General features: G+C 34.7%; 1 protein-coding gene across 1 annotated transcript; it reads right to left on the bottom strand.

The window, feature by feature from the left end:
• Positions 1–1,811: 1,811 nt before the first annotated feature.
• Positions 1,812–16,263, bottom strand: LOC136026037 (brachyurin-like). The gene is made up of 7 exons (XM_065702196.1): positions 16,120–16,263; positions 13,038–13,188; positions 11,132–11,297; positions 9,089–9,258; positions 6,114–6,212; positions 4,246–4,385; positions 1,812–2,063 (listed from the first exon to the last, which is right to left on the bottom strand). Exons 1-7 carry the CDS (start codon positions 16,156–16,158, stop codon positions 1,887–1,889), a joined length of 942 nt encoding a protein of 313 aa, XP_065558268.1. The 5' UTR covers positions 16,159–16,263; the 3' UTR covers positions 1,812–1,886.
• Between the last annotated feature and the right edge of the window lie 390 nt (positions 16,264–16,653).

Consider the following 16,653-nt stretch of genomic DNA (forward strand, 5'->3'; position numbering starts at 1 on the left):
AAGTGACGTATGTCTCTTTTTTTATCAGGTATTGATGCTATTCAGATTGACAGAAAAGGATTATCTTATGAAGCGTAACATGAAAACCTGGCATTTGTCTCCTTTTTGTCAAGGAAAAAGGAGAGATACGCCATAAAATTATGTAATTTGAATTCGCTGCGAAAACTTGAATTTTATTTTTACCACTGAAAAGAGCATAAAAAGTTGGTTTGGAATATGTTCTCTTTATCTCCATTAGTCTCATCCTTCAGAGCAAAGACAGCCGATAAACTTTTTTCTGTTTTTGGCCCTCCTGACAAGTTACAAAAATGCCATATGTCGCCCTTTTAATTATCACAGCCAAGCTAAACTGTCTCTCGTCCTACCACATCATTAAAGTTTTATATTCATTGCTTTTTCTGATAGATTCGTTTATATTTCATATATATTTCCCCATTATTTTGTTTTATTTATGTCTTTGGTGTCGAAGTTTCAGCCTTTCCATCCCCAATAAATTTTTATGCATTTGCCTGGTTAGGTTAAACCCTGTTAAAGCACATATAAAGCCACACCTTCGATTATCCTTGTCAAGAAAATACAATGTCTGTATTTTTTTTTAGATACGGGTCTAAAACCTTTATAATAGATCCAGAACGAACTTGGGTTGGGATGGGCTGTCACCCTCAGATATCTCAAGATTTTGTGCTTCAGAAGTCCCCCCACCCCTCCCTTTAAAAATTATCTGTCTAAGCCTCATAGATTTATCAGCATTGCTGAACTTTGTAGGCATGTCTATAAACATACAATCTAACATTCAGCTAAATTTTTTCCCGACAAGTTGAATTCTGTCGCCTCATATTTGTAGTTCTGTATTCTAAATTAAATCTACTCCTATAAAACCTATCCTAAATCTACCATTAAGGGAGGATGAAAGGTAAATTGCCCCTCCCAGGTTTGTTCCAAGGGGGGCCGTCTACAAAAATGCAAAATGTTGACCTAAATATACACCTTTAGAGCTTCAGACATCCTCCCTCTGCCAAAACATGAACTCTTTCCAAAACTTATGCAAGTATGCAACAGTATGTGTAAATTTTCGCCAATTCAAAGTTTTATAATTATCATCTGTAAAAACCGTTCATTATAAATGAAAAGCTAATATATTTATGTATGAACTGCGCCGCGGCATAACAGCGTATTCTTGAAAACTGAAAGGCTTCACAGAAGCTTTTTAATGGTTTGTACTCATGGACTGTCTCTGAGTTTTCAATCAGTGTTATTTTCATTGCATTGAATTGGTGAGTTTTTATTGCAAAATGGCCGAGAAGGCACTTTTTTCTAGTGTTGTTGTATTATTGAAAAACAATCCCTGATTCGCTATGATCTCCCTGGGAAATGACAAAACACATATCTTTGAAATGTTATTTTTGACTTTTTAGATAGAGGGTTCATATCACTTTTTAACTTCCTTTTTATAAAGGGTTATTTACCATAGATTTTGGCCCCTTTTGCTGTTTGTTCATTACCATGAACCGTTGGATTTTATATGGTAATCTGCTTATGTGTGAATTTTTCTTCTTTTGTTTTCTCCTTTCTATGTGATTCTTTTGAATCAAACGATTATACGTTTGCTTGCTGTAACGAATCAAGTTGTGAGTTTTACGTCTACTGGTAGGTCTTGGACATAGTAGCACTTTGTCAAATTTTCAATGGGTATTGGAGGATTTCCATGGATAACAGCTAGGGGGTGTCCTAAGTTAGGAAGTTTCTGAACCTGAACTGTCGTATGCTTGAAGTTGCCATTGTAACCTTTCCTACCCTATCATGCTTGGCGCTTTTCTTGCTGAAAGTATTTTTATTTTCTTCTTTTAAAAAAGTTATACAATATTTGCCTAAGGAGGAAAATCTCTTCAAGGGTCAATCATTATTCCAGTTATAGTTTCGATCCAGTCAAGGTAGGAGGTCACTCTTGTGAATCCCGCTGGGGCATCTACTTCACAGCCAAAGCTAACGCCAAATGAGGTTACACCAACTTGTGTGTACTGACCATTTTCTTCCATGATTGCTAGTGGTCCACCAGAATCTCCCTGTACAAAATGGTCAAATTAAAACGTTCATAATACTAATACAGGCCGAGTTGATTCGAAAGGTTAATTAACGCAGTAGAAATAGAGGATATTTGAGACAAGGCTAAATGAAGAGTTCTGGAAATTGTTCATATAAAAAGAGACTTACTGGATAAAATGCCTTACGTTTTGTAGTTGTATGATAGGCTTTCTTAAAATAGGCACATGATTCTAATATACTATGTTTGGTATTTTTTACTCTCACCGTTTGTTTTTTGTTTTTGTTTTTTATATTTTTGACTCTCCACCCCTCACCGTATTCAATCAATTGATACTAAATCGGTTAGTTTTTGTCTACAATAATCAATTTTAGTTTGTTTCGTTACATCACTCAGTCTTTTGAGTTAGGAGTGTCGAAAGGTTTTTTATTTTGTTCTTTGTTTTTAATTAACCTTGTCTTTTGAAATAAAGATTTGATAGCTTGAAGATTTGAAAGAAACTACATGTTAGGCAAAGCTTGGAGATAAAAAATGAAAAGTTGTTCATTAAATTAATAATCTTCAAGTGACCTGTATAAGCCTAGTGTGAAAAAGTATATCCAACTCGTGAATATCTTTGCATTTCGCTATGGCTGGCAGATCTGAATTTTACGATCCCACATACCTTCTTAAGAACGCATAAAGAGAGATGTCTCTGAAAACGCTTTTGCGCCAAGTAGACATTATTAATGCTTGCTTAACATAGCTGCTTGTTGACTATGAAATTTTGAAACTGTCTAAAGTCTACTTTATTTCCAGGTTCGTAATTTTGTCAAAATCATGGGGGGGTGGGGTGGTAAAGTTAGAGCCAATTTTCCCAAGTACAGTGAAAATGACCAAATGAAAAATGAGCCATTAAGTACCATAATGGCAAAGGTATACTAAAGAAAACTCACCTGTTTCTGTGGATGCTTGAATTATATAGGTCTATCTTAGTTTAGACAAGAATTTTGAAGACGCTAAATTTTAGTCGCAGGACAAACTAGGTTCTGGGAGGGGGCAGTCAACCCCCCTCCCTGCCTCATAAAAAAATACACCCCTGTTCAATTTCCCATTTAATTAAAAAAAAATTAAATAAATAGGAAATATTTAAGTTTCTAGAAAGACGTCATACATTTTGTTTTACAGAAAGAGAGTTAGAGTTGTGTAAATATGTTAAACTTCGTTTCAGCAATAATGTTCAACTATAGGGTCTAAAATCTTAACAATGCATTTCACTTTAGTTTTTCATAGAGATCATTAGCTAAAGTTATTTTCCTTAAGTAAAAAAAAAACGCTATTAAATTAAAGCCTCCATAGCGGCTGCTTGGTGATGATCCAGTGTAGCATTTAAGGCTTGTAACAGTCCTTAAATAATTGAGATATAGTTACATCAGCTTAATGTCTAGAGTTTTAGTTAGGTAAAACATACGAGTTAAGGGGTCGTGACAACGCATTTGACAAAATCACGTCCGGAAACTGTTGGGACTTCAGTTCAAACCTTTCTGTCATAAGCTGCTCAACGACTGGTGACTCTCAAGGTAAAAAAAAAAGGTAAAGCAATCAACGCAGCTTTGTGCTGCAATGAGTTTATTTTTCTTTTTTAACCGTCTAGAGGATATTGCTAAAGCATATTAGATATTGAGATATCGCTAAATAAGAGGATATCGCAAGGAAAGATTTAAGGGAAAAGGGAACTTCTTGAGACGTTATAAAGTGAGACAATTCAAATAGACTGGGATATAGGAGGAGCGTGTGAAGCTGTGTTGGCTTCAGCCGACTTGGTGATCCAGTGAATTGTTAGTAGTAGTATGAAAAAAGTAAACGTAATACCGTTTTACATTTTTAAAGTTCTTTCTGCTTTTAAGATCGTAACTGTGATTTTAATGGATATTTTATCCCTCACAGTTTGTGCTGAATAATCTTTAGTCCTTTTTTCTCAATGTAAGTCCTTTAGAATCTTATTGTCAAATGTCTTATCGACATTTCTTTTTCCAATGCAACTGTATTTTTCTTTTGCTACGTTGAAAATATGATCGGATTTTTTACTTCAAAGAAAGTAAATATACCTATTCAAGTTTGATATACATATAAACATTTCTTAGAGGAAGATTGTATTTTCTACTAGGTTGAATCTATGTTATTCTATTTGCTACTCATTGGTCAAATAGAAGAAAGGAACTTACTGAGCAGGTGCTTCCTCCTCCAACAGTTTTCATGCAGATGTTAGTTGGCTGTATAACATCTTGATAAATTTTATAACAATCTTCGTTGGTCATAATGGGATTTGACACTTTTCTTAAAACTTCAGAAATTGACGTAACATCTGCAAGAACATATTAGCCAACAACGAAATATATTTTCTATTTCTAGATTTGTGCAGTGCCAATTTCTCTTTAGAAACTTTTGTCCATTTCGAACAAAAAAAAATGTCACTCATTTATAGAGTGAAGAAAAAATAGTTACAAAGGTATGTGTATAAGAAAAATAAAACATTTATTACCAAAAGCAGTGCAGATCAAGATTGCTTCTCTACGTAATCACCATGGGTGTCGGGAGACTTATTAAATGTGTGAAGAAGGTTTGTAATACCCTCTACATGTAATGTCACCACAGTATTTTGCAGTGAGTTGTGATTTTTTTTTTTTTAGCTCCTTGCCACCTTTAAAGGCCATTTCCCCAAGCCACTTCCTCAATTCATTAAAATATTAAATTTACTTATCGCTAAGTAGGGACTATACCCTAAGACTTTGACAACGTTTTGGTTAAAACGTTCAACGATCCATTCCTATTGTCATGGATCAGACAAATTCCTGTAGTCAGCAAGCCTTTTCTTCTCCTTTGAAAAACTCTTTTTAGAGGCTGCAAGGTTTTACAATAATGACCTGCTGTCATCGTTATTCCCAACTGTATAAACTCCATGAACAAATACTTTTTTGAGTCCAAAAACAAAATCATTATAGCCTCGCTTTTTTGAACCTATGTATAAACATTTTGGAAATCCTTGTGAATCTCATATTGTGATTTCTGTTTTTGTTTTGGCATATCTTTTCAAAAACATTGAAATAACCTATTTTTTTTGTTTTTATTCTTTTTTATTTACTGCTTTAGTGAATCTTATATCTTCCCCCTGATTTACATAACTTTGAACCTTGGGGATTAGTACCATGTATAGATTTTATATTCAATCAGTTCTGAATAAATTTTACCTTGCCTTAATAATTTAAACACAGTATAATTCTTATTGTACGAAGAGGGTAGTACAAAATTTGTTCGCCCATAGAACAAACCTCTCAATCGTCAAGATGATTATGAAGATAAGTAACGTAACATATTCTATCCCGTGCATTTGGGAATAAAATTCCATTTTATGTTCACTCATCTTTCTTTTTAGCCAATCGAAGGCTAAAAAATCCCAAGTGTTTCCTATTTTTAACATATCTTATAGCATTATAGCATTGAAGGGTTGCACTGGTGTGCCAATAATTCGTTGTGAGATGTGACAAATACGCCCGAATGTTCATACAAAATTACAAAGAATATATTTCAATTTCAGTATATCAAATCTCGAAGCATGAGATTACCAGTTTTACTATTAGTACAAATTGACTATTCACGCCTTTTGATGCGTCACCTCCAACATTTGTACTTTTGCTTCATGTTTTTTGTTTTTTTTTTTAATTAAATGTTTTTGTTGGTGAGTTTTGAATGATATATGTGGCAGCATATCATGAAAAAATATATCCTTTAATTTATATTTTAGCTGTGACACATGCTATAGAAAACGATCTGTTTCTGACTGCCTACCTTCTCCCCCTATCTCTCTCTCTCTCTCTCTCTCTCTCTCTCTCCTCTCTCTCTCTCTCTCTCTCTCTCTCTCTCTCTCTCTCTCTCTCTCTCTCTCTCTCTCTCTCTCTCTCTCTCTCTCTCTCTCTCTCTCTCTCTTTTCTTTTAGCCTCTTTCTTTCTCTCTTTCTCTCTTTCTTTCTCTCACTCACTTTCACTCTCTGTTTTCATATTCCTTGTGAGCTTAACATTTAGGATAAATCACTTACTATCTGCTGGTTTTCCCCATCCACTAGCTGTACCAGTAAGGCTTGCAAATGTTTCATCAGCTTGACTTCTTCTAGGAAGGCATGAAGGACGAATCTTATCTGAAAAAAAAACACACATTAATTCTTCTTTTTTTAACATACAAAGATATCTATTAAACCAAAAAAAAACATCAGTATTAACAGTCATCCCAAGAAGTAAGAACTCGTCCGAGGGGGTGACAAAAAATGCAAAAAAAAAAATCATACAAGACTAAATAAATTAAAACCAGCTAACATAAATTGGCCATCCTAATCAGCAACACAAACCTTACAACAAAACAGATTCAACTTTACTATTAAAATCATACCCAAAGAAGCCAGAATAAGTTATTCAATTAAATATTTAACCCCCCCCCCCTCAGAAGAAAACAAAATAAATAAATATTATTTTAAAAATTATTCTTAATACTCTCATCAAGAACCATCAAGATGATTCCAACTTCTAATCTTATAAAGCCCAGAAAACGCCGACCGGGTAGACCCGATCAATGGAGTATCAACCTCCAGAAGATCGAGTTTCATAATCATAAATCACGAATCTCAAATTTACTAACTGTTCAAACATGAAAGATCTGTACCATGTTGTATCCTAAAAATATACAACGGGTCTATATAACTCTCAAAGTATAAAATCTGGCAGCATCCTTGCTCGCTTGTAGTAGTTCCGTACCGGATTCCGGGGTTGTAGGCCAGCGAACAGTCGAACAGTGGTATTCTGAAGAACTCGACATTACTAAGAAGCTGCATAGGCAGGTTTTTCTTCCAAGATTAGGATCAGAGGAAGGAACTTACGGTAGAGTGGAGACCCACAATCATCTCACCACACCGTAGCATCTCCTGTCTTTTGTACCCAATCTGTAATCGTCAGGGTAGTTTTGCTGTGTAGGAGTGTACACTGCTGATGGCCCAGCTGCGTAAAAGTGACATCTATTTTCAGTGATAAAGGTTTTACACAATGTGCAAGGAAAAAATAGTAAATTTTGTAACAGAGATACAGTTTGCTTGAATTTGGATCCAATGCATGATATCACTTTCAAATATTAACCAATTGTCAAACATTGGAACTCGGTCACGCAAAATCATCAACAGATTATATTAGATGTAATATTCAGACAAATAGCTGTGTTGCATACTAATAAGAAGAATATTTATCAAAAGAATACTTTGATACCTTTTCAATTCGTTTGTTACTTTATTGCCGATTGCTTATGTATCTGCAGCAACATGTAACAAATACTCTATTCCCATTATTTTTACATGGGGTATATATTTTGGTTCGATGCTTCTTTTATATTCGTTTCGATTTTAGATTCCTCCCTTTTTAGGCTTTTATTGTTTTGGTTCTTTCTATCTCAACGCTAAGGAAGTCTTGGTGTATACCAACAAAATCTTAGATGAATTTTTCTTATTTTTCTTCCTACTAGACATAGAGCTGTTGTTTTTCCAAATTTTTCTCTTTGGTTTTATGTAAGAGCATTCCGAACATTCCCCGTTCAAAGTTGACCTGTCTTGCTAATTTATGCGCTCGTAAATATGCTAATTCCTTCCATTTGAATCCCTTGTGGCTGGAAATGTACTGGACCCCGAGTTCGTTACCAATGCTCCTCAACTTCGTTAAAAAATACAATATATACGTAAACAAATCATCTACGATGATTTAATTTAGTTACATATAGACCATCTTGGTAATGATTAAGCTGTGAATGGCTTCTGTTGCAAAGATAAGTAATTGCACTTAATTTCTCATTTTTCATTTATTAGTTTTAGTATTATATTTGTGTTTTTAATTTTTCAGTGTTTGGTTCTTTTCCAGCCTTTCGGCCCGACCGGGAGCGTTGGTCTGAAATGAATCGTTTTGTATAGCTTGGTTGTTATTATCAGATTATTTTACGATAATGTGAATAAACTTTTTGAATTGGTGAGTTTGAATTAGATACTTTTAAACTTTTTGTTGCAAAATCTTCCATACTTTGCAAATTTTAACTATGTTAAATTAAAAGAAAAATTGCTTTTTTTTTCATATAAAAGGGAAGCAAAACGCCAAAACTTAAGAAAAAGAAGATATTCTAAATGTGAGATTCTCTACTCGTTATGGTAACTTCGACATATTTGTTTCACTGTAGTAAGCTGCTTGTACAGTGGCAGCAATGGGGGGAGGGGGAGGGGTAACTTCAAAGGAATTGCCTTTTTGTATGTTCATTGAAAAAAATGACAGATTTGCTCCACCCCCCACATATTTCACAAATGCATTTTTTCCTCCCCTAAATTTTAGTGAATTGACGCAACTGTTCATGTATAGCCAGAAATAAAGACTCAATATTCTCATCATTTTTTGTCTTATGGGAATTTTGTTGAATTTGGAGCTTTTTTGTTTCCCAGAATGTCAAATAACGGTACTTAGGCATTATATTTTTTGCTTCTTAAAGATCGTGACAGCATTCATGTGTTTATCTCAATAAGCCATCTCTCTATTTTCTACAACCATTGGGTCAATTCAGTCACCTCTGAAAAACTAAGCTTTAAAACAAAGTTTCCTCTGGTTCGTGCCCTAAATGTCAAATCTTCGAATGATGTTGCTCTAGTGAGATGCCCCCTGATTCTCCGCTCTTTTTAATTATGTATATGTTATCTTTGATTCTAAGCTAAATTTGTCTGTATTCAATGGGGAGCTGACATCACCTATTAACTTATAACGAATGCTTAATTTAAATGTATTCCTTCAAATGAACAAAGGCCCTTGGCTTAACTGGCCTCCCTTCATACTTGTCTGAAGAGCTAGAGACAGTTAGAAAATTCGGGTCTAAAAATTCATTTTTGGAGCTTCGTTTTTTGTGTGAGAAAACTGGTCTTTCTTGAAAATACCAACTTGTCAGTTTCACACTTATACTTCGAAGTTTGTAAAAAGTTTGTAAGTTTGATAGAGGAAAAATACTTACCGTTGAATGTCACTGGCTCTACAAGGCGAACAAGAGCAATATCATTCTTAATGAGCAATGGCTTCCAATCGAAATGAGGAACAGTGTAATAAGATACCTGAATGACTCTTCCATCTTCTTCTTCATCTCGAATTCTGTGTGCACCAATGTTAAGGGTCCAGTTGTAAAATCTTAAAGAAAAACAAAACGATTTAAGAAGGCTTGCTTTCCGAAAACAACCATAAAAAGCTACGAGTACGAATGTTCACTTTCAATGTTAAAAAAAAAACCTGGAAACTTTTAGTAGCTTGTGCCTCTTTATGGTTTACACCAAATCTGTGTTCTCATTTACGGCAGTTGACTGTTTAAAGTGGAGCCTCATACTCTTGAATTCCAGCATAAAAACAATCTTTAATTATTTTGTAATTTGTTTTTGTTTGTGTGGTTTGAATTAAATTTGTGGTTTAAATTAAGTCAGTCAGCAGTTTATGTTTTGCTGATAAGAAAGTCTTCAATTCTAGAAATCGGATATTTGAATAAATAGAAATGAAGGTTTAAAAAATTTAATGATTTGTTTTATTTTTGGCGCCAGTTTTAGATGCTTTTTCTTTCCAAAGACTGACAGATTTGCCACATCTTTAGTCAGTTCATTATTTCTGTTAACGAGAGGAGTATATTCCCATTATAACTGTCAAGTAACTCCTCATAACTCTGAAAACTCATCTATAAAACTACATTAGTATTTATCGCGGAAGTCTCTTTTTTTCTTATTTTCTTTTTTAATGTCGCATCCCATAAGCTTTGAGCAATTGGTCTTTTCTCTTCTTTAGCAATTTTAAAAATATATGTTGATTAGACTAACAACAATTCATCGCAGGACTCAGCCGACAAATGTCAACTCACAACAAAGCTATGTCTATTCGTTCCCTATATTCACCTCAGGGGTCTCTACTTCTAAAGGGGAATCTCCTTGCGATAGGCTTGTTTGGATTACAAGCCCCAGAGAAATTCTAATAAAAAATAAGTTGCTTATCTAAACTAATACAATATATTCATTACTCATGTTTGTTACTTTCTTACTAACATATAACTCAAATAGTTCTTATTTTTCCTTTTACTATAAATAGCGATCCTTTTTTCTTCTCTGTTTTGTTGGACTGGTTTGCATACATTTTTGCAAAATCTCATCACTGAAATCAAATGCCTGGCCCTGCTGACGAGCACTATAAATGGGTTCGAACTCCTCTTCCCCGTATTACTGACAAGAGATCAATTCCATTTCACCACCGTGGGACATATATGCTTTTTTATTTTTCTTCTTAATGGTTGGATTATTATGGAAGCTTTTTTTGCATAGTCTCATCACCGGCATCAGGTTACGGACCCTGCGGAAGCACTTCTGCAACTGAGTTTAAACCTGGAGTCCCACATTGCCAAGCAGAGATAAATCCTGCTTCGCCACCACAAGACAATACTCTTTTTTTTAGCTGGGATGCTGGAAATATTTTATGAAAATATGCCGCCTACTTTTCCCTAACTCCCTTTTATAGGAGACTTCTATTTCAAAGTTTACTCCATGAAGTAATTCTCGTCGTTCCAACTGCTCCTGTTCTTTACTCTTGAGTTAGGTTTAGCCGTCTAGAAAGGTTGAGAGCTGCTCAGGTATATTCTCAGGTATTCTTTGTTCTACTTTTCTATTTTGTTCTATGTTGTATTTTTGCTCATGCTAATTACAAATTAAAGACTGCTGTTTACATATGACTGCATATACTTCTACACTGGTTACAAACCAGGAATTAACGAAAAGTGATGGTGCTTAATATCATGTACAAAAATAAAGCCAATCAGCAACCTACAGCAAGAGACCTCTGTGGTTTATCCCTAGTTTCAGAAACTTCCCTAACATCAAAAAGGATTTTTAACCGTAAATAAGTAACTTGGGCTTCTAAAGAGATGAGTTTATTCCAGTAAAAATGACGAAAGTTTGGTCAGTTTTCTGTAACTACACCTTTAAAATACTTTAGAGCACAAAAACTAGAGATTACTTATTTAAAAAAAACTCACCCATCGACGCAGTGGGCGGCTGTAAGAACCCATTCTTCGCTGATCAAAGTACCACCACAGAAATAGGCCTCATCCATGAACATACCAACCATCCATGGAAGCTCGTGTGGCAAGGTCTCTTCACCATTTGTAATTTTCCCTTCAAGGTTGGGGTAGCCGCAGATGTCTATAGGTAATATTTTTTAAGTAAGTTAAATATGCTTTTCCCATGCCAGTGACAGTTTTTATTTCAGAATTGTGTCGATGGATATGATTTGGTTGGAGAAGGCTTATAGGTTTTTCAAGATTTATTAAAAATGTGTAGCTAACTTACTTTTCTTCTCCAACCACCCAAGCTAGATACAAAGCACAGATACGGCTAAGAACGCAAGGACAACTTGATAAAAAAAAGACGTCTTTCAAGAAAATCCGCCGGGATATTGTAACTCATAGATTACCAGCTGAGAACGAGAGATCAGCAGTCTTTATGCTACAGATTTGCACCAGGAGGATCATATTGGGATCTCGTCCCCCCAGAAAGACCAAAAAGTACAAAGAGTGTAACATTTTGAGACAGCTGAAAACATGATTAGCTCGACAACATAAAATTTTCTCAAAGCTTGCGCTATTTTGGAAAATCTATCCTAATACTTACCCCTCTACATGTAACCGGGGCTAAAATCAGTCAAAAGCAGTATTTTTTCAGGTTGTCTGTTGTACAGTCCGTATTGTTAGTCCTAAAGCCAATCAAAGCAAGGTGGAGAATAATGCTTGCTTTTAATTTATTTAATTAAATCGAATTAAAATTGGAGGCCTCGCTTACGAAATTTGACTTTTTAGAGGCTTTGTAAAACAAACGAAAAAATTATACTGTTAAGAAAGTAAAATCTTCTTGGACAGTAAATTGTCTAAAAATTAAAGTCTAACCCAAAGCTGCAATCTAGGAAACTAACTTCTGGTAAAGACTGTTCTAGTCCAGTCCTCTATCCTCTCAGCTCTGTATACGTCTTAATATGTTAGTAGCTTTGTATCTTTTCTAAGTTATCGTCAACCAGCCTGCTAATGAATAATTTCAATTAGCGGCTTTTGTTCAGTTCTCTTTTGTATAAAGACACTCGATCAGCTTTTCCGACTCTTGTATCAGAGCAAAAATGTAGTTTTGAATTAAAATGGAATAGTTGTGGGCATCAAGTCATGTCTAACTGTAAAAAAGCCAAGACAGATAGTCAAATTGAGTGAGAAGAAAAACCTGGTATTAATCCTGCAAAAAGTCTGCAAAAAGATGCAGAAGGAAGACTCAAAAAGTAGACGGAACCTCAAAAGTAGAAGGAATACATTCACATACAGAATTAGAACACTCAAGAATACAACACTCAATAAGGGAGACTCGAGAAGAAGAAGAAACCTCTGAAAGTAGAAGGAACACCCTCACATACAAAGATTCAGCATCTATGCAATTATATACCTTTTCAAAAAACAGTTTGCAAAAGAATTTATAGGTTCAATTAATGTAATCAAAATTTTATTGGTTTTGGCTGATTATACAACTTTGTCTAAATTTAGCTTCGCAAATATTTGGCTGTACAATTGTTGAAACAGTTTTGGCTAATCGTAGAATTATAAAGCTTCCACAGTTTTCCATCCGTTCTCTCCACATGCGGTAAACAGCAAATTTTAAAAACAATTTTCACCAATTAAATAAAATTAGATTGTGAAGCACTTTCACATTAACATTAAATGAAGCCAGATTAATAATATAAACTAAGAATTCGTTTTTTTCAATTTTTTTTTAAGAACAGAGTGAAACTACATTATACATAAACTAAAGTTTAAAAGTCGGAAAACCCCATGAATAAAAAGAGGTAGCACTTTTGAGATTTAGAGGACCCGATAAATTGTTAAATTTGTTTCGAAAACTGTTATTTACCTCTATAACTTTTAGTTCCTTTCTTGTACTCTGGAACGGATTCTTTCCTTATTTCGGGATTGTATACAGCATTTGGATTGTAATTGGGAACAACAATTGGTTCTACAGATGGAACATTGTCGAAATCAAAATCGAAGTCCCTCGCAAACGCCTGAAATTAAAATAACGATAATCATCTAATCGATACTAATAAATAGTACCTAAAATGGGGAGTGTTAGTTTAAAAGTGTGTATACTCATGGGAGTATTTTCTAAATGTCGGTTGTATTTCTCAGAAATGTATACACAATTTATCAAATTAGATAGTACCCAGCTTAGCATTGCGGCTGGGATTGCGCAGTTTTTTCGTTTTCAAATTTTTCACACAACTTGATGTGAAAAATATAGAAACAAAAATATCAGGAATTTTTTTCTTTTTTTAAGTCAGAAATGATTAATATCTTCAATAAGTTGATTCGGTCTTTAAATTTCATGCTCTTGAGTTCGAACTTGCCAACTCTTGGGTTGAACGGGTTTTTCATGACCAGTTACAAAAAAAAAAGATTTCCGTAGGCTGCCCTCTTAACCGATTCGAAAACAGTGCCAGCACTTACCGTAATTAGAAATTTCTTAAACAACATCAAGTTCATTTTATGTTGCTTTTTTGTATTGTAAGTGATGATGTTGCTGAGTATATAATAAGGTGAGTGAGATTAGTAAAAGAAGATGACATTTTCGGTATGACATCTACCAAATTATTAATTTCGGTTAGTGAATCTAAGAGTTCTTATAATTGAATTATGTCGAAACATACTAAATTGAAAGGGAAATGTAATCCCTTTTAGCAGAACTGTTGTGCAACATCTAGTTTTTAAGATGATACACATCGCAACCATTTCTTTTTAGTTCTTTTAAGTTCTATGACTTAAAGTGCAACATTCAGGGTAGAAAGGCATGGCTTCCTAGACGCCCCTTTTCGTTGTGTGTTGTTACTTATAATAATAATAAAAAAACAACAGTAAGGTCAATCGCGGCGTGGATAGTGACGCATATTGGTAAAATCCTACCAATTCCACCGACTTAGTTTTGTAATTTGTTAGAACTAAGTAGTATTCATAAAATAAAAAAGATGTGATAATATCGACTTAACAACTGTTCACAATTTCATTATCGGTCCATAGGATGATATTAACAACCAGTCACGTTCCCAGGCATCGGGCGGGAATACAACATTTGAGAAAAAACTCAAAAATAGGCGAATGATAGGAAAACGTAGAGACCGTTGGAATACTTTCCGTCGGAGGAGATCCAAAAGTCCTCCTCTCTTTGCATGTTCTTTTTATTCAATTAAAAACAGCCCTAAATTAATGCCCTTTTGAATAAATGAATCTGAATCCTAATCGTGCAACTAATGAAGATCGATAAAAATAATTACAGTCAGAAAAACTTTTTTATCTGTTCACAACAATTCCCCCTAGTAGAAATTAAAAGCGCTTGACTTTTTTTCAACGGGGGAGGGATCTAAATGTCAACTATTGACAAGCAAGCTGTTCATTGAAAAGTTTATTATCTTAGTGGAAATCCTCGATTTGGCTTCTTTTTCTTTTTTTTTTTTAGAAAGTTCCATTATGTTGAAACATATTGTCACTGCTTGCGAATGATACACTGATACAGTCACTGATACTGATACTTGTCACTGATACAGGCAAAAGAGCAGAAAATAAAAAAAAAAATAAGTAAGTTTTGTTGACTTATCAACAAATGAGCTCATCAATGCATTTCAGCAACGTTAGATCAAAAGACCGAAAATAAACTTTTATCGAAAAGTCTTGTTTGTGTGATGATAAATTTCTGATAATTCCCTGATTATGTCAAATGCCCTTTGCTCTTTACAAAATAAAAAAACGGCTAACAATCCTGCAGTAAAACGTTTGCCCATTTCCTCAAATTATGTTAAAAGCATAAACACTTTTAAAGTGCTTTGGTTTAGTTCTATTTTTTCCTGTCTCTCTCTTCTTCTCGAACTACTGAATGATCTCAACCTTGTTGTTATATGATTTTTCCGAACTTACTGTTACCAGCATTATTTTTAGGAGATAGGGGTACAATCTTCTCGTGGTGCCTCTGAGAGTTCCAAGCACAAATAGAGACATACTACTGCCGACTTCAGTCACCGTCTAGCCACCGGCTAACTTGCCCCATCCCTGACAATGATTCATGGTATTTTATGAAACCCGCTGTCGAGAATGAATGTGATTGAAGCCAGTAATGGTGCCCAAATCATAACGGGGGGGGGGGGGTTCAATCCCCATGGTCCTGTGATTCGCCAACTGTGGCGCAAGATAAGATCATTGAGGAGCAATCTGAGGTGAGAGAAAGAAATTCTCTCGCTAAAACTGATTTTGAGGATCAGGTGCCACTTGGCACTGATGGCTGGAGATGATTCTCGTCTCTCTTTGCGGAACGGATGATGCCTGCCTAAGTGCGGTTTTGTTCTCGGGATGGAGAAAACCATGCTGGACGCTTTGAAACTACCAAGGAAGACTTGAGCCCTATATAAATTACTATGCCCCGGGGGAGGGGGCAATAGCCACTGGTTAATGCGACATTGAGGCCTGAGCCTTCACTCAGTTTTGTTAGTTCATCCATAATAATAATAATGGCATTATTTTCATTGCTCCTAAAAGCGGCGGTTGGCACCACGCCAGTTGATTTGGAACTGAGTCAGTGGGACTGATTGTAGTACAGCCAAAGAAAAATTGCTATATTTAACAGAATGGCTTAATTAATGACCAGTTTTTACTAGTACACCCACTCACTCTTTTCAGAGTAACTTTCTCTTCTTCTGCCATCATTTTTCAAGACATATAGAGATATAGTTTGCTTAGTGAGGAAACTTCTTGGGCATGAGCACTTGGAAATGTATTTATTTGGTGCTACGCATCTACCTGGAATCATCTCCCTCAAGTGGACATTTCATCAGAGTCACCTGTGTACACCTTTTAGTGAAGGTTTGAAAATACACAAAACTAAATACTTAAAGGACTGGTGGTATATTGGGAAATCTGTTTGCGCCAAACTAAAAAAAAAAAAAATCAATTACCTGAGACGAAACGAAAAGCAGAAGGAAGAGTTTCAACATGTTTATTCAAGTTCCAAGAAGAAACTAATATTAATTTTATTCGACATTTTCTTTTATAAACATCTAAATTTAGAGGGCAATTCCTTTATTTGTTGATGAACACGGATAAACAAATCAAAACAAACTTTGTCCAGATAGAAAATGAAGGCCAAATTTGCATAACTGATAATTTTCAAAATAAGATTGAGGCTTATTTTCTGTTTATAATCCTAGAGCATAAAATTATGGAAAAACAAACAGCAGATATTTATCAGATGTGAGTTTCTTTCGTTTTATTTGTTTTTGTATAGTGTTTTTTTTCATTTTTATTATGTATTAAGAAACAGAGCAAAGGCTATGGAAAAGTATGGAAATAAATGGGAAGGTAAAACTCTGCAAGACTTGGATGATGCAAAAGATTTTTATTACCGTAGATAAAATGTTTGCAAAATGAATACTTTTTTTGGAGGTTTTGTAAAAAGTAGAATAACTAAGACCCAGTGTGTTTTTCACTGC

The sequence above is a fragment of the Artemia franciscana genome, chromosome 4 (assembly GCF_032884065.1).
Source record: "Artemia franciscana chromosome 4, ASM3288406v1, whole genome shotgun sequence".
Classification (NCBI taxonomy): domain Eukaryota; kingdom Metazoa; phylum Arthropoda; class Branchiopoda; order Anostraca; family Artemiidae; genus Artemia; species Artemia franciscana.

Excerpts from the sequence above, each read along its gene's own strand:
- LOC136026037 (XM_065702196.1), bottom strand. The coding sequence starts at position 16,158 with ATGTTGAAACTCTTCCTTCTGCTTTTCGTTTCGTCTCAG. Across the intron at positions 11,298-13,037 it reads AGGAACTAAAAGTTATAGAG|ACATCTGCGGCTACCCCAAC; the intron begins GTAAATAACAGT and ends TATTACCTATAG. Across the intron at positions 2,064-4,245 it reads GAGGAGGAAGCACCTGCTCA|GGAGATTCTGGTGGACCACT; the intron begins GTAAGTTCCTTT and ends CATTTTGTACAG.